This window comes from Onychostruthus taczanowskii, unplaced genomic scaffold (genome assembly GCF_017590055.1).
Source record: "Onychostruthus taczanowskii isolate IOZ18803 unplaced genomic scaffold, ASM1759005v1 scaffold54, whole genome shotgun sequence".
Lineage (NCBI taxonomy): Eukaryota > Metazoa > Chordata > Aves > Passeriformes > Passeridae > Onychostruthus > Onychostruthus taczanowskii.
In genome coordinates this window covers 3874241-3896122 of record NW_024503013.1, presented here as the reverse complement: position 1 = coordinate 3896122, position 21882 = coordinate 3874241, and the positions used below count along the sequence as shown (strand labels likewise).

The 21882-nt window shown below is 39.0% G+C and overlaps 1 protein-coding gene across 2 annotated transcripts in view; it reads right to left on the bottom strand.

Moving 5' to 3' along the window:
* ARHGAP42 (Rho GTPase activating protein 42) overlaps positions 1 to 21282 on the bottom strand; it is a 144628-nt gene extending 123346 nt beyond the window's left edge. For both annotated transcript variants that reach the window (XM_041417073.1, XM_041417075.1), the window contains exon 1: positions 20796 to 21282. In XM_041417073.1, coding sequence (XP_041273007.1) covers positions 20796 to 20949 — 154 coding nt within the window. In that variant the 5' untranslated portion in view covers positions 20950 to 21282. The remainder of the gene's footprint in view (positions 1 to 20795) is intronic.
* Positions 21283 to 21882: the final 600 nt, after the last annotated feature.

The following is a 21882-nucleotide window of genomic DNA, read 5'->3' as shown; positions in this document are numbered from 1 at the left end:
ACTAATGAAATGCACAACTACAAATCAGCTTCACCAGGTGAGCTCCTGCTTAAACAAGTTAAAATTAAGTGTTCCCAAGGAGTTTGGCGTTAACTCAAATTTACATGAGACTATTTCCTTAACACTTACTTTTTTTTTGCATTTTACTTTTCAGATTTATTGCATTTAGTTGGAGAGAATTATAAATAGCCCCTGTAAAAACCAGTATTCATATGATGTTTCTTTCTCTGTATAAAGCCACTTCAAAGAGCAGAATCTTTGTACTAAAAAAAAGAGAGAGAGAGAGAGAGAGAGAGAAATATCTCTCATACTTATTTAACTGGATTTTTTACTTAACTTCTCAGACAAAAATAAGGAATTTGAGTGACTTTCAGCAGAAGTCTGTCTCATTTCTCTTAAGTCAACAAACATGTAAGAAGGACCAACTAGCTTTCTACACGGTTCATGTACCATTTTTTTTCAAATTTTAATTCTCTGGAATTTTGTTCTACTTTCCTGTCACAAAAAGATTAAGGAACATATGAAAACATCCTCTTGTTATCTTCCTGGCAGAATGATATCCTTTAATTAATAATCTTACTATGCATTAGTACTAGTAGTGTTTATATTATGGCATGTGTAATGAGTTCTGAACTAACTACTATCATGAACAAATGAGACCTTGTCATTAAAACAGATATATAATAACTGGGTTGTTTTATTACTCTACACTCTGGCATGGTCAAGAAACATATTAAATTCTAGTAATTATTTGAAACTGGGGAAAAAGAGACAGATCATTAATGTCAATCCATCAAGCCACAAGAGACCTGCACTTAAAAACTGTACATAGATTTTGTCTCACTCCTTGACACTGTCTCTTGATATCAAAGGTACAGAGAATTGAGGCAAAGGTACATGGTAAGAAAATGGCAAGAACACCTTGTTTAAAGAAATGCACACACAGCAATCTGCCTGAAAGGGGTAACTGGGGAACCACAAGTCTTCTACAAAATGACAAGCAGTACAGAAATGCTGGTTGTTTCCCAAGTGGAAACAAAAGGCTGTCTAACAGAGCAAGAAGCAAGCTCAAAACAAAGCAAGAAGATGCTTTTTGTTAACATTTGTAGTTAAATAACGCATCTCACTATAACCACATACTTTGGATGTTAACAATTTATGTGGGCTCAAAAAAGGACTAGACAAATTCACAGAAGAAAAATCCATTGAGAGCTATTGAAGACATAACTAACCCCTTGCTTAGGAAATTCAAGCCCCAAACCACTGGAGGCAGTGGAAGCCTCACTACACTCTGCCTCCTGTTTTTCTCTGCCTTAGACAGTCAGTGCCACGCATGAAAGAAAAACAGAACCCACAGCACAGCACTCACCTGCATCTAGAGACAGGATGTAACACCAGATAAGCTTCATGTCCAGCCCTGCACAGTTGTGCTCATGCTCTTTGTAGGAAGATTTGGACACATATTTTGTAATTGCTTCAATGCCTCAAGACACCATTAGCTGATAACCACCACCTGCTAGTAGGAGGTCATCATTGTCATGGATGAGCCGATCCATGGCATAAGCCTTTTTCAGCCACCTATCCAGGGACATCTGTTTGAGCAATAGGCAACAACAGGAGAAGGATCTGAGCTCACACTGAAAAAGTAAGGAGCGTGAAAATGTTCTGCCCTCCTGGCTGAACCACAAGGAGATATTCTCCAGTGTATGGGCAATGGCAGGTAGATGAAAGCTGTATTATCTCCAACAGCTCCACAGCCAGAGGATGTGGGCCATTACACCTTTAGTTATATCACAAGGCTGTAATTCTTCCAGAAAGGACTTTTTTATTTATTTGTACTATGAGGTAAACTAAGTATAACTTTTTACAGTAAAAATAACTGCATTAATAAATAAATAGCTGACAAAAAGTTGATTTGGACTACCAAGCCCAAATGGCTTCAGTGAAGACTGATTACAAAGCTGAATTCCTTGCACATGTATATTATCTTCATCCTTCTCCTTCAAAAATGTTCCTAACTTATTCTTAGCATGAGGGAAGTCACTGTGTGGACAACTGTTACATGACTTCTTTTCTTCCTCAGTATTTCCTCAGCAACCAAAATAATAGAAGCAACAAAAATAAAAGAAGTACATTTTTATATCATATCCAGCTCCGCTACCCTATTTACAGATGGAAATGCTGAAAGCAAGACTGCCTAAGGCCACACACCCAAAACTGATTAGGCAGGCCCTTACAGTTCCCAAGTCCTTGCCCATTATTCCAGATGCCATTCTGTCACACCAGGAGATGTTAACCAGAGCTGCAAACAACACAACTTCTCACACTTCCCTGCCACCACAAAATCTGCAACTTCCTTCTTCCAAAGGGGCACAACTTTGAAAAATAGTTTTATATTAAAAGGAGTGAAGAAGATCCTAATTTAATTGAAATAAATAATAGAAAAAAAATAAGCAGCACAACATTATTTTGATCCATTTAATGCAGCACCTACAGAAGGCCTGGCTACTCCAAAGCTACAGCAGTTACTGCTCTCTGTTTCAACTCAGTCTCCATGAAGATGAAGAACACCAGACACACAAATATGCCTACTTGCTTAACAGTCATTTGCTAAACTTTTGTTCAAGCATCTTTAAAAAAAAATTTAAAAAGAAGAAACAAAATTGTGACAGAAGATTAAGGCCTGCACAACTGAACTCCGATGTTTCTAAATCAGAAGATTTTATATTTAATATAGGATTTTTGCACATATAATGTTTCTATCAATTTTCAGGTGCTGCAGGATATTATTTATCTTTCTCAAAAAACGTATAAATTTCCACCAACTAAGATTAATTCCAACTAAGATTTCAATCCAACTTCATCACAGCTCCATCTCAAGAATCAGTATCTGAAGGAATACTGAAGAAAGTGTTTCTTTGCATAGAAGTTCTAGAAGAAGCCTGCAGAAATTTTCACTACGAGAAATGGGGAAAACAAAATCCTTCTTTAAAGACACAAAACAACACTGAAATAGCTGATAACAAAGCTTTTGGAAAACACCCACCCATCTTGTTTCCACACACAATGGAAAAGTCAATAACAAGTCAATGAATTGATAATTCACTGAGAGAAGGAAGAAAAAAAAGCAAATAAACACTTTGAGCCTGAACTAGTTATTTTATGTTATTCATGAAGGAAAATTTGGTGTTTAAACCTAGAACTGTATTTTTATCCAAAGACTGAATGCAGAATGTCCCCGACCTCACCATAACATCATTTTCCCTCAAGTTTGCTGCAAGAAATTGCACTTGGGACCTTGCATGCCTCACAGTTTGTTGGCTAGCTGGATTTCCATTCCATCACAGCCTCCTCCTCTCCCTTTTCTCAATGAAAAATGGCTTAAAGACTTATTTCAAATACCCAGCAGTACTATGACTTCCTTAGACTCAATTTAATGCCAGTGGGAACTTTTCCATGAAAGTACACTTTTCAAAAACCATGAGAATTCTTAGCAAGCTTAAAACCAAACAAGTTCTGTAACTGGACACAATTCTGAAATCACTGATTCCTTTTAAAATGGAACTGGAATTTTCTGTAAAGTGAAAAGTTTCAGTCTAGAAACCATTTGCTATCTACAATGAGCAATATGAACCAAACAAACAGAGTACAAACATGATAGTCTGGATTTTGGACACTGCCTCCCAAGTGCAGAACTTTTTTTTCTTTCTGTGAGCATGTAAAATGCTTAACTGCAATGGATACTCCTTTCAGAGCTCCATGTCTGTTGACTGTAATCCTTGTTCATCTGCAGTTGAACACATACATAAACATGAATCAATGAAGAGTCTCTGAATTACTTGGGGGAATTAATTTAACAGCCAAGCAAAACAGCTTCTTCCCAAAACATTAATGTTAGCTTCCTTGACATAAGCAAACAGAGCAATTAAAATATTGGCTGCAAGAGGACGAAAACATGGCACTAACTAGCCAGGGGAGGGGGTAGGGATGGTGTTTACTTTTTAGGTTTTTTTTTATTTAAAACTACAGCCACCAGTAAGCAGATGGTTTTGCACATATCTTTGGGTCTAACATGCAGGGCAAGACATAGTTTCTCCAAAGTCAATTCTATTTTGTGAATTGTATCTGAACTTAGGATGCCCAATCTATACATTCTTAAGAGAGACCATAATGACTCATGCTGACTGCTGCAATAGCTCAGCTATTAAGGATTCTGATCCTCTGGCTCCCTAAACATACAATAGCATCTCTTATCAAGCCAATTATTCTCAAAGACAGGCTTGCTAAATCCTTTTACAAGCACCTTGCAACACAGAACAATACTCCTGGGATCCACTCTGCACAGACAAGAGCACAGAACACTGAAATAATCGGAGCTACCTCTATGCTAGCTGGTCACACTCATTACTTAGCAGCCAAAGAGCTAGCAAATTTAACTTTGATACCCTACCCTCAAGCTAAACATATAAATGAATCCTGTGTATTCTGCTGTTAATTCCCATAATGTCTGAAAATAAAATTTTAAAAAATCACTGTGGAATAATAATTATAAACTGGGTAAAGATAAGCAAAGACTGCTCTCAAAATTATTGTGGGAAACACTAACTATAAATATGGATGAGAGAATCAACATTGAGTTTGACATAAATAGCCTCATTGAGAATTATTTTCCTATTGGATTTGGAGGTCACCAAAATATGCACACAGTTACTTAGAAATAGAACACCCACTAAGTCAAACAAAAACAAGGACTTACAGTGCCAGTTTTTCAGTAATGACACTCAAGATGCTGATTTTTTTTTTGTGCTAATCCTTCCTCCTCCTGTTTTTAACATGAAAAATGAAACTTCTCTTCCCTCAAAGAAAAACAAATCCAATAATAACCTTCAAAAGTTCAGTCTCGGCAAGAAAATTTAGTAAAGGTTTCAACTTAAGAAGTCTCCTTGAAGCAAATTACCCAAGTGGCTAAAAGATTATGCAGCTGCTAACTTCACTAGTTGGTATACAGTTTCCCAATAAATACACGTAAAAAATCATTTCATAATTTGTGGGTTTGTCCTACTTCATGAAAAAACAGGACATGTTTCTGGATGTGCATAATAGTCAGATTCTGTTTTTTATCATCTCTGCACAGATAAGCAATACCTCGAGGTGCTTGCACAACAGCTTTTTGTGCAAAGAGAGATGTATTGACGAAAAAATCATATTCAATTGAGAATTCAAGAGCATTTAGCTCTTGCTCTTTTATACTTCTGAAAATATCATTAGCAATTTACATAATCCTTGTAATATTTTACAGTCCAAACAAATATTTTCATTTAAAGATCAAGGTAGGGCAGTAGTAGAGCTGTAAGGAAGTTAGCAGAAGGCTCTTCTTTTAGCTTCAGTTTTGCTAAGTACTGAACTCAGCAAAGTGCATATTCCAGCTGTGTAAAGTATTTATCTTGAAAGAAACACAAGAGGATGTGGGCTTTAAGCCAGTAAAATACTCAATCATCTGGAATATTACAGGACAGACCAACCAAACTGGTTTCACAACTGCCAGGGCACGAAGGCAGTACTTAACTCAGTTGCCACAGCTTCTTATAACAGAATCAAACTTTAGTAGATTTTCTGTACTAACACTTCTTTTTCCTGCCAAGTAATTCCCTTCTGAATCTCCAAGGAGCCTTACTATTCATCAGATACATCATAAAACCTGCAGATCAAATTGGAAAAAGGGTGTTAACACTGAGTAACATATTTTGCTGCTGATACATGTACTCACAATCAGCTTTCATTTTTTCCTTTCTTGAAAAGAAGAAGGATGTCAGAATCTTAAATGCCAAGAAGGCAAGGTGATATGGGAAAATAATATTTAGGAAGCACACACTAATGCACATAGTAAAAAAAATTATATCCACATACTGATGCTATTTACATTATATTTAATACTCCTTGAAAGATCTTGGGAGTCACTGCAGGCAGTTATTTTATAATATCAACTCAACAATCAGCAACAGTCACAAATATTAAGGCCCAGTAGGGAAAGAATGTCAAAAGCAGAAACTATCACTATTTGATGCATTCTTGCTTTGATTATTCCATAAAGTTTCTTGCAATCTAACTCAGAATGGGCATTGTTACATAAAGAAGGTACAAAGGACAACCAGAGGACAGATTTTCTAACTTAAAAGCAGAAATTAACTAGACTGGAAATTTCAAAGCAGCTGGGGAGCAAAACGCGAAGGGAAGGGAAGGGAAGGGAAGGGAAGGGAAGGGAAGACCTTAAAAATATATATAGCAAGCCCAGATGAACAGGGCAGGCAATATATACAGACAACAGATACTATTTCTCATAGAACAAAAACTGGCATTGTCAGATAAAAAAATAAGCAGAAGGCATACAACAAAGGAAACATCTTTGCTCCTGCAGTGCACACTTAAATCATGGAGCTGCTTGCTCGCTGTCACAGACTGGTGTGGAGCCTTACAGAACACCTGGATTTCAACCCAGGTAATATAAATCCCTTTCTGAAAAGGGGTTATTTGATGACACTTGGGGACATTTTAAGCAGAAGGCTATGCAATTTAGAGGTTCTCCTTGTATGACTTATAGAAGCTCAGCACTTCTGTGAGGGTCACCCACTGGCCAGTTTTATTCTGGAGGTCTGAAGGCATACTGCCTGGCTCTGTGAGACTGCACAGATGCTGACACAACTCTGGATCTAGATATCCTCAATCTGAAATTTCCATCTCTGTAATAACAGGACCTAACTACTGACTACATTAATTTGTTTCATGGGGAAATAATCAGATTTTGCAGAAGTGCTTATCAATTTATGGGGTTTTGCTTGTTTAAAAATCCCCAAACATTCCATACACTTGACATCCTTTTAGAAGCAGAAGCAAACTTCGGAGAGACCAAATTCCATGTTGCAGATCTGGATCTCACCATAAATCCTCCCTCCTAAATTTCTCTGAGAAGAACAAATACAGTCCTCACTGGAATGAATGAGGAGTTACAGAAGTATGACTTCATATTTAAAGAGCCAACATACTTTTAATGAAGTTTAACAAAACAGTATGACAAAATGTCTGCTGGCAGTATGACGTACAGCAGCATAAAAAATTCTACTGCATTGATAGTAGGGATTACCTGAACAATCTGTTTAGCTTCAGGAACAAATGAATGCCTATTTCAATAAAACATACTAATGAACTGTTTTAACATCCCACTCCTATACTAAAAAGTGCTTATTTTATAAGTACCCAAATCAAACCAACTCAAATAGCAATTCAAATGTTTAAAATGGTATTTAATGCTTTTATAGAGAATATTTTTTTTTTTATTTCAACCTAAAGGCATATGTAAAAACTGAGATGAAGTGCAATGCCCCCATAACACTTAACAGACATTTCAATTACTCAACATCTGCTTATATATAGAAAAAACCCAAAGTACTATTTACAGAAAAATGCTCAAGTTAAAGATTAATCTCCTCAAATCACAGATTTTATTTCACTGTGGGACAACTGTGACAAGAAGAAAAGCAAGAACTTGGCATACAACTGGTTTAACTTTGATATGTGCCCAGAATCCAGACAAGGGATTGATACACAGAAACTCCAACTCCCACTGGTGCAGAACCTCATAGTCTCTGCCCATCTTCACTGTACTCAGCCCCTCTTGCATATCCCACAAAAGGGAAAGGGGATCAAGATTCATATCACTTAATATGCTTTACAAAGATAACCAGACTAACAAACCAACCAACCAAGAAAATATCAAGCCACTAAAACATCATCCCCCCAACCCATTCACCAGTAAGAGTAACACTGCTGTCTTGTGTTTTATTCCATCTGTAGAAATGCATTGTTGTTCAATGCCATTTTGATTTACAAAGGAGCAAGAGAAGCGTTTGTCAAAACATCATGGATTCCTTTGGGAACATTAAACATTCAAGAAAACATTGCAAAACTGATGTTCAACCCAGCAACACAGTACTCAGAGCTTCATAATGACTCGTCAAGAGAAGTGACAAAAGTAGGCATGCAAGGGAGTTTTTATTGTAAAACAGTCTTGAAGTCTCAAGGTACATTGACAACTCTGGCTTCCCACAGAGAGCATCAGAGAGGCTCTGGAGTGTCAGTGAGGAGGAGTTGTGACAGCATAATGCATATTTCACTGACAAATGATTTGGAAGCTGTCAGAAAGCTGGTGGAGAAAAAAAAATCCACATGATCTGCAATGCCATTTTAGTAAATTCAGGATGATTACCATTCCCAGGGAGATTTGGGATATCATGCATTAAGAGACAAGAGTAAAACTAAATGAACCAACAAAATAAAGAATTACATTGTTGCTGTGCTGTAGCAATGCAAACAGAATAAGAATAAACACATTTTAACCTGCTGTATTTCAACTACACAGAGAAGGCATAAAACAGAAAAAGTAGCACTACATACAGTTATCAGTATTGTACGAGAATATAAAAAACAGAAGTTCCTAGGTTATATGGAACTAAAGGAAATCAATAGGTCTTGTGAATTTGTGAGTTTAGTTTGCTTAGACCAGAGACCAATGTGTCTCTTGGATTACAGAGGAAAAAGAATGGCAAAAAAATGTACTTTTACAAAACCTGTAATTTTTCACTTCTCAATTAGACCTGAAAAAATAAATGCTGAACAAATTTCTTGAACATGGCCTTAACATTTTTATCTTTCATCCTGCAATCTGGGGATAAACAAGATGGTAAGACTTAGATGAACACGCCATCAGTTCATGGGAAAACAAGTTGTGTCATGCTGGCTAGGGTGCAGAAGATGGTATCTTCAACCAGCTAACAGAAGCTATAGCTTAAAGGGCAAACTCCAAAATTCTGTGTGAGTGAATCAGGAAATCTCTCAGCATACAAAAAAGATTTGGCTATGTAAACAGGAAATATCCTGCTGTGTCTAAACGCCTCTTCATAAAATGAAATATTTTGGATTTCTCATTTGACCTTAGGCTCCCAAACAGCACAAAGATGCAGTAGCTCTAAGCTCACGTAGCAAAAAGCCAACCATACTGACTGTATTTGTGAGAAAACTTTGTTAAGTCTATTGCCAAGCTTACAATTATGTCTACAAGAATCAGCTTAGGCACACCTCTGCGTTCTTATGTCAGTTTCCAATTAAACCAGTCATAGTAGTAGACAAAAAAACACTGTATACACAAGAACTGTGAGAATTTTAAGGTTTTTTAAGTAGTTCAGACTATCCCTATTTCAACAGGATAACAAAGCTAAGCTATTAAACCCACTTTCCTGACATTAAGGATCTTTGAAAAATGTTAAGTTTGCTACCTTTACACACTTGTAAGACAGAAACTTGCACTGAACATGTTTAGTGTATGTATATATGAAAAGGAACATAGTATTACCATCTTCAACTATTTGGTTTTGTTTCAATGTATATTTCCACAGGCATGTACATACCCTAAAATAATACAGTCTAGTGTTCAAAATTAAGAAAGAGAAAAGAAAAAAAACCACAAAACAACAAAACCAGACACCAAAAACATCCCCCCAAGACAGTTACTACAGCACAGCATGTCCATTTTGAATCACAATGCTGATACCAAAGTAAAGAGCACCAGAGGAAAACATCTGAGGCCTTACTTGCAACTATTTTAAACATGAAAAACATTAAACTAAAGTAAAATGTCTTAAGGATGTATTCTTCACAGATTTCAAAGTTTCACTCACAATGTACATTCAAGGAATGTAACTTCATGACTTGCAAGTAGACTGAAAACATTTCTTCTTAAGGCAAAAAAACCCCAGTGTGATCAACAAGCCCTGCTACACTGAACAGAAGTTTCAGGATTTAATGCTTCAAGTCCAACAGACCTAAGTGAACAAGACTACAACTTAGGGGAAAAAAAATCCAAACAATTTAAGGTTTTCCAGCAATGAAAAGTCCATTACAGTCCTAAGGAAGAATCTTACTACTCTGCAGTTGCAGGTTTATAATCTTAATTTGTATAGCTTCTGCCAACACTTGGATCATCATGCACCTTGGTCTCTTAGCAAAACCTCCCATCAATAATTTTTCCTTTAATATAAATAAAAATATAAATATAAGCACAAAATACATAAATATAAATAAATCTTTAACTTTCAGATTAAGTAATGGTGAAAAACATGTGCCACATGGTGTTTGTGGTGTTCAAGAAGCTGAGGCATGTTTATATGCCCTTCAAATGTTCAAAAGGGTCTTCTTTGTGCCTTCACAATTTTTCAGCATTCTCCAGAAAACGAGCAGCAGGACCAGACTCAACATCCATAAATGCTGCAAAAACTATCCATAAAAATCCTTTAACTGATATTTGCAGACATACTTCTGGCATCTGTCAGGCTGCAAGCCCATGTTCACCTTATTAAATGTACTCATCTTCCCCTCCACCAGCCAGTTACTTTCCACAGTCAGCGTAGCTGCCCTGTAGGCATGCCACATTTGCTGTTTCTTGACTTGCTGAAAATGTTCCCAAAAAAATTACACAAGGACAACAAAGAGTGATTTGCTGTGATTCTAACAACTTTCAACTCTCAAAAAAGAAAAGCATGTTTTCCAACACAGAAGTCTTACCACACTTGTTAAAAACAAGAAGCAAGGGAATTCCTGCTAAAAACCAGAGTGAAACACTGGCCACTGTCAAGAAGAAAGTATGTTGAGAACCTGCAGTGATTTCATTTCCTAGCTACTTCAGATAAACTGACTTACACTAATAAATTTATCAAATTAAGGTAACAAGTCTCATATCCAATCTGTACAAAAATAACCAGTCAGTAATTCCTAGACAAAGACCTATGAGTCAAAAAACATCTCATCAGGCATTCATGATGCTTACCAAATTGCACTGTCTTTCCTTAGTTTTAACGACCAGTCTTGGTCAATAATATGCTGAAACTGGGAGAGGAAACAAAAAAACAGGAGAGGGGAAGAAGTAGTACTAGCCATATTTCATTTCAGTATCTGCAAATGGTCAATCAAAAATTAATGCCCCCAAAGATTATTTTAACCCCACCTACTTGCAGCTTAAACCAGCTCTTGTTTAACCAGATCAGATACCAACTGAAAGCAGCAATTCTTTTCCTCAGGTCTGTTTTGTACTATTGGACCTCCACCTGGTCCCTGCTCTCTGGCTCTTCAAAGCACAACACAGATGGAGAAACCAACTCATCAAATGCTGAGAATGCCAAAGCCCAACCCTTGATGGCACCGACTTTTTATGCAAATAACACATACCACGAGATGAGATTCACAAAAGCATCTCTGAGTACACAGAGCAAACTAAAATTTTCATTATAAGCCAACTATTACTTTCCATTAAGAAGTCATTAGTTATTTTTCTTTTTCTGTACTAGAACAGATTCTTCATAGAAGTTATGGAGAAGTAACTTCATGGAAGAAGTAACTTCATGGAAGTTAGTACAGCTTCATAGACTATCCTGAGCTGGAATAGACCAACAAGGGTCATCAAGTACAACTCCTGGCCCTACACAGGACAAGCCCAAGAATCCCAACATGTGCCTGAAAACATTGCCCAAGCACTTCTTGAACTCTTGGAGGCTTGCTACCATAATCGCTTCACTGGGGAGTCTGTTCCAGTGCACAACCACCCTCCGGCTGGAAAAACTTTTCCTAATATCCAACCTAGTGGTAAAATATTTTATAAATACTTTTTATTTATCCTAGAAGGTAAAATATTTGATAACACTTTATAAAGTAACAGATGCATTTTTAAACATATATGTTTTAGCAGTATCAGTCTCTCAAATGTTCTCATAACTTCTGTTTTTCCCCAGAATAAGGGGATTTTACCACTCCTAGGGTAAAGCTCAAGTCTTACTTATTTCTAGGTTTCCTGGAAGGCAAGCAACATGGATCCACGGCTTCCCTGTGTATGTAGGCTAAACGGTAACTCACAAGAGGAGCATGGAAAGGTATTCAGTTTCTTTCTTGAAGTATCATTATACAGCTTGTTTTAATGACAGCGGTAGTTCTAGACATGAAAAGGTTCAAAAAGGGAACAATTTTTTTTAATTGATAACCTCAGGCTCAGAGCAATCTTTTTCAAAGCAGCAAGTTCGTTCTGCATGTTCCCTGCAACTTATAAGTAATTTTAAGGTTAGAGGAAAATCACCCCCCTATAATATTCATGGATTTAAAGTAACAGTTTATACAAATAGTAAATTCCACAGAAGATGAGTTCTTGTGTTCTCTCTACTTCTACCTCTCTCAACTCCTCCTCATTCTTTGTAAACAAAGGTTAAAGGTAAATAAGACAGAAAAGGGTGAGAACATGGAAGAAACAGAGTTACAAAGGAATGTAAACTTTCTGAATAGCACGGTCCCAGAGCTCCAAAGGCTTTGACAACACTTGATAATCTAGGCAGGCTTTTGAACATCAACATGTCCTACCACAACGTCGCAAATCTCTCTACTCTTCCATTTAAATATGACCTACACTTTTAAGAACTGTGGCTTCTAAGAACTGATCTGCACATACTTACACTGACATTTGGCCACATCTTGAAATTAATTATTACAGCAGAAAAAAAAAATAAATTTCTCCTCTTGTGCATTTTCAATTAGCAAACAAAGAACTTAACTCAAAAAAAAAAAAGTCTTTACTAGGAAACCTTATCTCCTGTATTGGTTGTTTTACCGAGGATCTGTGGGTTTTTTCTGTGCATGGTGGTGAGACAGTGGCAAAGGTGAGGACTTGGGGAAGAAGAACAAAGATGATTTTTATATCTGATAATTTTCTAGAAGCAACCAGATTCTTGCCCAGGTATTTTTGTGCAGAAAGCAGCAGGATGGGGTCATCATAAAAAAAATTATATCCTTAACAGAAGTCTAAACAGGGCAGCTGAATGACCACCTCATCTAACATATACTGTAAAAGAATTAAAAGCCATTGCAGCTTTTTAATGATTCATTCCCCTGTTCTTTTCCTAAGTTCACCTGTCCCCATGAACAACAAAACAATTCTCAGTCATCAAATGCCTAGACAGCAGCTGCTCATTAGAAGAGGAACCAAAACATCCCTCTTCCAAAGAACAAAAGCATGGAAAATACTTGGAGAAAGGCTTTACTGGGTTTACACAGCAAGGTAGAGGCAGAGGAGGGCATCAGAGGTGGCTTCTGCAAGAAAACATCAGAAGCTCATCTCATATCAGACAGATGGTTCTACAGAATCAAATCTATAGAATACCAGGCTGGAAGGGACCTCAAGAGTCATCTGATCCAACCTCTTGGCAAAATCACAAAGATTCTTTTTATTGCTACCTATTTTATTTTTCATTGTTTTTATTTTACTTACAGGCTTTTACAGTAGAAAATTAATCCTAATGGTGATACCTACTTTGATTTACATAATATCTTTCTGAGACCAAGAGTATCTCTGTAAACAGACACTATAACCCACATCTGGCATGCAAACCTCTCTTTAATCAACTTGCAAATCAACTAACATGAGCAGTAGAACAAACTGTGTGACCGAGGCACTGCAGCACCTTGTATCCTGCTTTAAATATTGAGCTAAAAGAAGACAAGACTTCTTAAGACATACAGCATTTCCATACTGTTTTGCCATGTCTGAACAACATTAATCAAAACACCAGAGTGCAGTAACATGTTTAAGCTTTTGTGTCCTGTGAAATACAAGTTTGCATAATTCAGAAGAGGGAAGTGATTTAAATTGATAACTTCTAACTAATCTGAAAAACTTCACTGTAACATAGACTGGAGTTTATAACCTGCTGTGAAAGATATCTTTCTAATGAAAGCTATTCGCACATCACAGAGTACCAATGCAAGGTTACATTACTGCCCAACAGTACTTCAATTCCATATTAATATGGAAGAAGGTCAAGTTATTTTTCTTCAGTTTAAATATATATTTCATTGCTACTGCCTACAAGATCCTGAGACCTTTTCACCTTTAATCATACACTTGAGGAATCCATACCACCACACAGTCAAAAGACCATAAGCATTGATTTGATTCAATGATTAATGTTCTCACAGAATAAGGAAAGATAAAACTTATGAAGCCTGTTATACTAGTTTTGTTTTCCCTACTTTTTGAGCTCTTGAAAACTTAAAACCCAATTAAAAAGGCATAGAAAAGAGCAACTAAAATGACCAAGAAACCAGAGAACCTCTTAGAAGAGAGGATGTGAACAGCCTGTTCAGTCCAGCAAAAGGATGTGATTATTCACCAAGCAAATCCAAGTAAACAACAATGCTGAGTGAAAAGAAAATTAGCATAAACAAGTTTGAATTTCCAGATTAAATTTATTTTTAATGAGTTATCCAATTCTCAGAGTAACAAGGTTCTAGAAGAGCCTTCTAACAGAAACAGAAAGGATAAAAATTGTTTTTAAAATGGAGCTTGACAGTAGGGATTACATTATGTAATACTAGCAGGAGACTGGATTTAATAAAGTAAATCCTTGGTACCAAATTTCTCTATATTCCAGATTTATTTATAATTACAGTTTTGAGAATATAGGAAAAATAGAATGGCAAAGATATACACTGGCTTACTTATTCAGTAGGAAGAAGGACTGTACTGTCCTGTGGGTTTTTTTTTTTTTTTCAGAGGATGAATACGAAGTTATTTACTATTACAGGAAACTGCAAATTGCTCTAGCACTTCTGCCCACAAAAACCCAAGAGATCTGGACAACTTCAGTGACCACAGCGTCATATTTTCCATTGTAGTAAAGACAATATTCCTGAAGCAGCTGGTTTCTTATTAACAGAATTCATTTATCTTATTCATACCAAATGAAGCACACAGTAGACAACGAGCCAACTGGCCTATTAAGAAACAGATTAAATTTGACCTTTTAAAGAAATCAGTTTAAAAATCCTAATAAAAAAAAAAAATCCACCCATTTGAATTGAAAAAAATTTTTTCAAGCAGAAATATCATTTCATATGGCATTTGAAACTCAAAACTGCTCCTTTGGTAGCCTGACATAATCCAATTACCAAGTTTCTCTAAAGAATACCAGTTTCAATACAATACTAAGTCTTAAGAACACCCATGTTGAGTCATTCAAAGTCTTTGTTAATACAGTAATCATTACTGACAGTTTGGAAATTCACTTGCAGGTACTACTGGTTCCAAATTAAACATCATGTGATGGCCAGAAAATAATGCACTCTGTAACAGTCCACTACATCCTGATATTTGTTTTCTTCACATATATTTGGCTACAGATAATATGATACAGACTGCAGCTGCTTTAAGCACTAGAGGAAGCAATTAAGATCCTTCTCTGGCCACCCATCAGCTTACTGTTGGTATCTCTGCATAAAAGGCAGAACAATGTTAGGAAAGGTTTTGACAGTTACATCCATAATCCACAGATATTGCAGACACCATCTGAAGTTGCACAGGACCCTACAAATGCCTGTCAGAAGTAACAGGACAGCAATGGAACCGATAACTTCAAAACCAAAACCGAATGGCAATGAATAGGTTTCAATTTCCTTTAAGTGGAAAAAAAAATGTAGTTTCTCCCTGTAAATACTAGTTGTAGGACAGGGCTGGAGTAGGCATGATGACCACACGTGTGCTCCATGAAGCTGCTGCTGACTGTCATGAATGCTTACTTACAAAGTAAGTGTGACTCTGGGAATGTCCCAGAACAACACAGAACATATGGTCTAGTTTAGTTAGCATCACATCTTTATGTATGGCCATACTAAGAGGGAATTTTTTTTTTTTAAATTGGGAATAATATACTTATAGACTAAGAAATATAAGCTACAGCTACATAAATAAAGGAGAATGACTGCTATCAAACTTCAGCAGTCAGTATTCAATGAACTCAGTCTTGCTTCACTTAGAATCTGGAAAAGACATAATCTTATGAAAATATGTGAGGCAAAGGTATCTGGGAAAATGCATCACTCTGGAAAGATACAAAGGTTTTGTTTTTTTCATGAAAAAACAAATCCCCAAAGAGATAAAAAGATCGTAAATTCTTATGCTGTAATTTTGTCCCTTTTTTTCCCAGGGAGCTAATCCCCAAAATTTCCCTATGTATAAACAGGTTCACCACTGTATTTTTATTGTTAGGTTTAGTAGAGAAGTGAATCATCCCTGAAAACCCTGAAATATGCCAAACAACTTGAGTCTTTTTATGTGTGAAATTTCAATAAAACCCTGGTAAATAACATCTCCTTGCACCCCTTGCAAAAAACAGTATTTCCATCTTGTGTCTGTTTCTCCTTGTGTCAAGTAATAAAATAAAACTAATGACTGCTACTAAATTACAAAATTCTAAAAATATCTCCTAAATCTTATTTATATTACATGTACATATAACACCACATCTCTGCATTACTATTTGCATCACTCTAAGACACTTGAAAAAGTATAGTATTACTTAAAACAGCTGTAAACATATTGAACTTTCAACTACTTAACCCAAAACTTAGGCAGCTCTCATCTTTGAATATGTGAATTTGACAGGACTTAAGATGGAGAGGGCCTCAAAAATCAGAGGGAGAAACAGAAGGCTTCTGCACACCCTGAGCCGTAAGATCACCTGTACAAGATGAATGTCACTCTTCTGGATTGTCAAATACAATATTAATTAACCTTGGCAAGTCAGTAGGCTATTATGGAAATTAAAAGCACACAAGTAATTCTAGAAGGGAAGTTGTCTATATAATCTCTAGGACAACACCCTAGACTAGGTTGCTTTTTCAGACGATAGCTACAAAGAAATTACAAAGCACATGACTGGAAAAAAGTACAGGGAAAAACAGACTTGATGTTTTAATTGAAAACAACCTAGAATGAACAGAAAGGAGAAATATCAATTCTGCCTTAGGAGTCATTCTAAGCTGGAGCTCACAATGTGAAGCATTTAGGCATATGCACTTTCAACATGCACCTGAAAGAGCTATTAAATTAGGCGGCTGAAGAAATTATGAACACAACAGTTACCTAACAATCAAGACCAGTTGTAACAGGAAACCATTCTTTCTACAAATTTTTTTATCCTCTTAATTCCTAAGTTAACAACAAAAACCCTCTTCTGGGTGCACTAAAAAACTATATGTGCCTATACCCAGAGCTAAAGTTCTGTCAAAAGATACATTTTTAATATAATAGACAAGTCTCTTACGTGCATAATCTAAATCTTCCAAGAGATAGTAATGCATTTAGTACCTCAGCTGATTTGAAAAAGGAAGTGTAGTCCTAATACTAATACTAAATACTAATTGTAGGACAAGTCTGAAGTAGGCACAATGGCCATGCAGATAGGATGCTAACACCTGAACTAAAACTAAACTGAAACATATAATCTATGCTGTTCTGGGCTACTCACAGAATCCTGCTTATTTGGAAAGACAATGAAACAGTGCAAAAAAAAAGCTAGGAAAAAGCTGCTGTGGATTTTCAATCAATTCTAGCTTTATCAGTTCCCACTGTATTCACAACAGTCAACTGCTGCTTCATGGAACACAGCACTACAGCTCTGCATGCCACCTTGGAAAGCAGCACTCTCCAGAATTAACATAGCAAAACCACATTAATGAAGTCTGACTCATTTTGGGACCACTCCAAACAAAATGCAAAATATTTGCATGCTCCATTGAGTGTGTTTGTTCTACCTTCAATTTACCTTCAAGTGGAATCTGCCAGGTATTTATGAACATTGCATTGTTACGGTAACTTGAATACTTGATTGCAAAAATATTAAAATTTTGTAACATTTGTAATACAGAAGTTTAATTTTACTTGAAAAACCATGGACATGCTGTCATTTCATATAATAAAACTTACATTTCGCAATCTTTAGAATAATGTGTTTTCTTTAAATCAGTTTCACTGTCTCGTCTCTAAGCATGGTCAGGGTGACATGTTCCAAAACTCATTTCCATTGAAGCTCTACAGCACAGTCCAGTTTTTTTACCCCATCAGAACTGATCCTAGAAAAATTATGTGTAAATAAAAATCCTAGATCTCCTAGAGACAAAATTTGATAAATAATGCCTGTTTTGTTTCTGGGTTTTAAGGTTATTAAATATTCAAAAATCAAATAATAGAGTTATCACTGAACTCAACTACTTCACAGTTTGATTTTCAAACACATTTTAAGGAATTTGAAAAAATAAAAGCCTTGTATAAGTATTTTACACTTCACTGATTTTAAAGGTGAGTAAGAGCCACTAATTTGCTTAAACAAGTCAAATTTCAGTGCTCTAGAAATATACAATAGTGCTACTTGCTGTAACAGGTACACTGTCCTTGCAGCAACTACAACAGTCTTTACAGTGTAAGTCCAGGATTTCTAAATTGTTGACAAAAAAATCCAGGTATTTTCTCAGCAGTCCTAACACAGGAATTAAGACAATATTCTATAAAAAAATGACACAGTCATGAAATCAAGGGATTTGAAATGAACAAGAGGACAAATATTTTTTACTTTACCAAAACAAACTATTTTTCTGAGACTAAAAGACACAACATTCTAGATCTGTATATAGGATACAATAAGCATTGTGTCAACTAGAATAACATTTGAACTAAAAGGTTTGAAAAATCATGAGAACTTACAAATTAAGTACTCATCACTTGAGATAGAAATATTGCTCTAAACCCTGCAAGGACTCATAACTGTTCTCCCCAAAACTAATGGGATTATTCACTTCAGAACCAGGGTTCAAATTACTTCTCAAATACAATATTTGTTCTACTGCAATCTGTCTTTGACAGCCATAAAATGGCTTGTGGTGGGTGGGACCTTATATCATCACGTTCCAAACCTCCTCCCATGGGCAGGGACACCTCCCACTACACCAGGCTGCTCAAGGCCCACTCAGCCTGGCCTTGAACTTTTCCACAAAGAGGGCATCCACAGTTTCTCTGGGCAACCTGTTACAGAGTCTCACTAGCCTCACAGTGAAGAATTTCTCCCTAATATCCAATCTAGACCTACCCCTTGGACTATTCACTGCACATCCTTGTAAAAAGTCCCTATCCACCTCTTGTATGCCTCTCCTTAATTACTGGAGAGCTGAAGGAAGTTTTTCTCAGAGCCTTCTCTTCTCCAGGTTTAACAGCCTCAACCTCTCAGCGTGTCTTCAGACAGCCTAAGAAGAAAGTTGTGTTTGTTCGTATTTGATCTGGACCCAAAAGCAGTCAGCTCTCAGTGCTAGTCCAGGTCAAAAAAGTACTCATGTGGTATCCTAATCTGTCATTACTATTTTTTGGAACAGGTTTGTAATAGCAAGCTTTTACTACTTAAAACAAGCTTAGACTTTCTGTTACACAGAGAAAGCTTTTTAGCAACAAGAAAGGCTTAAAGTTCAAATAAACTTTTTTGCCTGTAAAGAAAACTGTACCAATGAATTTTCAGAGATACACATAGACTGATACACACACACATATATATATATAGATACACATAGACTGATACACACACACACACACAAGTACTAGTTCTGTGTAATTTGTCATCTCACATCCTGTGGGCATGGGTTCAGGAATTTATTAAATTTAATACAAATTCACATAAGATGTTAAACTTGTACCCAGGCGCTCACTAAAATTTAGATGTCCAGAAATACATGCATTTATATGAGAAAAAAACTCTCAAACAGGCAATAGCTGCTTTATGTAAATGCAATGCTGTAAATATACAATTGATGCATGAACAAGTACAATTCAACCCTACTGTTGGGCAAATAAAATCCTCACGATTTTTACCTCCTAGGTAAGGACACAAAGTTTGGCTTTAGACTCCGGGTCAGAAACAGTTCTTAAGAACTACAGAGCTCAGAGCAACACCTGTTCCCTGTGCACATAACAAGCCGTACTGCTACCTCTAACTCGACAAAAATCGGCATACCATGACAATGTGGCAGATATTTTTAAGGATTAAAGCAATTCTTTCTTTTGACTATCTCATATTGCAAAACGAGATGCTGTAAGTTACTTCTCTGCTCTCCGTGAAGGAAAACTTTGGGCAACAGGTGAGAGATCCAAAGTGACTTAGTGACTTAAAGACAAGAAGTAGGTGGCAAGGTTTACAGAACGGGAGGACAAACCGAGTCTAGTGACACTCCTAGGCAATTTCCAGCTTTCAGTTTATGATCTTCAGAGCATGACTGCTGTTTTCATGCCCCAGAAATCTGTCACTGCTCAACTCACAGACCTTTAAAAGCGCTACACTGCTCGTGTTTATCTCTGCCCTCAGAACTTCCAAAATACATAAAAGTTAATCTACCACATGAAAACATTATGTCGCTTTGCCCACTTATTACGAACATCTTCGTTATCAGAAGACACGCAACTAGCAGCCAACGTGCCGAAAACACACCCCACCGCAATACTCCAAGCCTACAGCGTACAGCGATCTACACGGCGACTTTCCTTCCCATCCCCGACCCCGGGCTCTGCCCGCATCCCCAGGCGGGACCACCTGGCCGGTCCGCGCCCCGGCGGCGGTGGCGCCCACGCGCTGCCCGCGGCCCCAGCGGGGAGGGCGCGGCCGGGCCCCCGGGCCGGGGCAGGGCCCGCGCCGCCCCCGCTCCCCCGGGACACCCACCCGGCCCCGCCGCGGGCGAGGCGAGGCACGGCGGCGGGGAGCGAGAAAGGGGGAGAGCGGGGCAGAGAAAGTTGAGGAGGCGCCTTTCGGCGGCTGCCGGCAGGGGAGCCCGCGCCCCGCGCCCATTCAAACAAAGAAGCCCCTTCTCCTGCCAGCCACCGCCGGTCCCACCGCCCCACTCACTTCGCAGGGCCCCGATGAGGAGGCTTCCGTCCTTAATCAGCTCCTTGATGAACTTGTTTGTCCTCTCCAGCTCGATCTCGTGACACTTGAGGCGCTCCCTGAAATCCGGGCTGTCCAAGTAGGAGTCACTGAACTCCAGCGTGGGCAGCCCCATGGCAGCGGTGGCGGCCGCAGCCCCCCGGCTGGCGGCGGAGAGAGGCAGGAACGGAGGGAGGGCCGCGCCGAGAGACGGCGCCGAGGGCAGAGGGGAAAGCGGGGGAGCGGCGAGACGAGGCGCGGCTGCCGCCTCCCCGGAGAAGCTGCCGACCAGCCGCACCGGCCCGCTGGCAGCGGAGGCGGCGCGTTCCGGCCGCTGTCACCCAGCTACATTGCTTCCCGCGGGACACCGCGGGCTCCCATCGCCGCGGCCGCTCCGCCGCTTCCGGCAGCGCTCGCTCTTCCTCCCTGCCCGGCGCTAACTCCAGTGCGAACCTCCCCCGGCCCGGCCGAGGAATTCCTCCTCCTCCCGGCGCTGCATGCTCACACGCCGGGGACGCGGCCCGGCAGTGCCCGCCCCTCGCTCACCGCCCCTCCGCGCTCTGCCCTCCAGCGGCGGCGCGGCCGCGGGCCGCTACAGCCCGGGGCGACGCGGAGGGTCCGGGCGGCTCGGCGAGGTCCGGCGCTCGCCGCCTCCTTTACCAGGGGCTTTGGGACGGCCAGAGCACAGTCGGGAGGGAGGATCCACCACGGGGCACGGAGGCGCAGGGGCATTGCAAAGGGTGCGCTGGAGGAGGCTGGTTTGTGTCGGGGTGAAGAGGGACAGCAGCCGCGCTGCTGGGGCAGGAGCAGTGTCAGCCCGGGGGCTCCTGCCCCTCTGGAGGAGCCGCGGGAGCCGGGGCCGGAGGCAGGCAGACCGAGCGGGCCTGCTCTGGCAGGGGATGCCGCTGGCACCCTGGCCAGCCTGCCCCGGGTGCGCGTCCGGCCTGCGGCGGGGCAGCGCCCCAGGGACGGGCAGACACAGAGGTGGGAACATCCGTGTTCTGCCGTAGCACTTGGTTGCCATGAAGGGGATACAGCTGAGCCAAATCCATCCTAAAGATGAGCATCA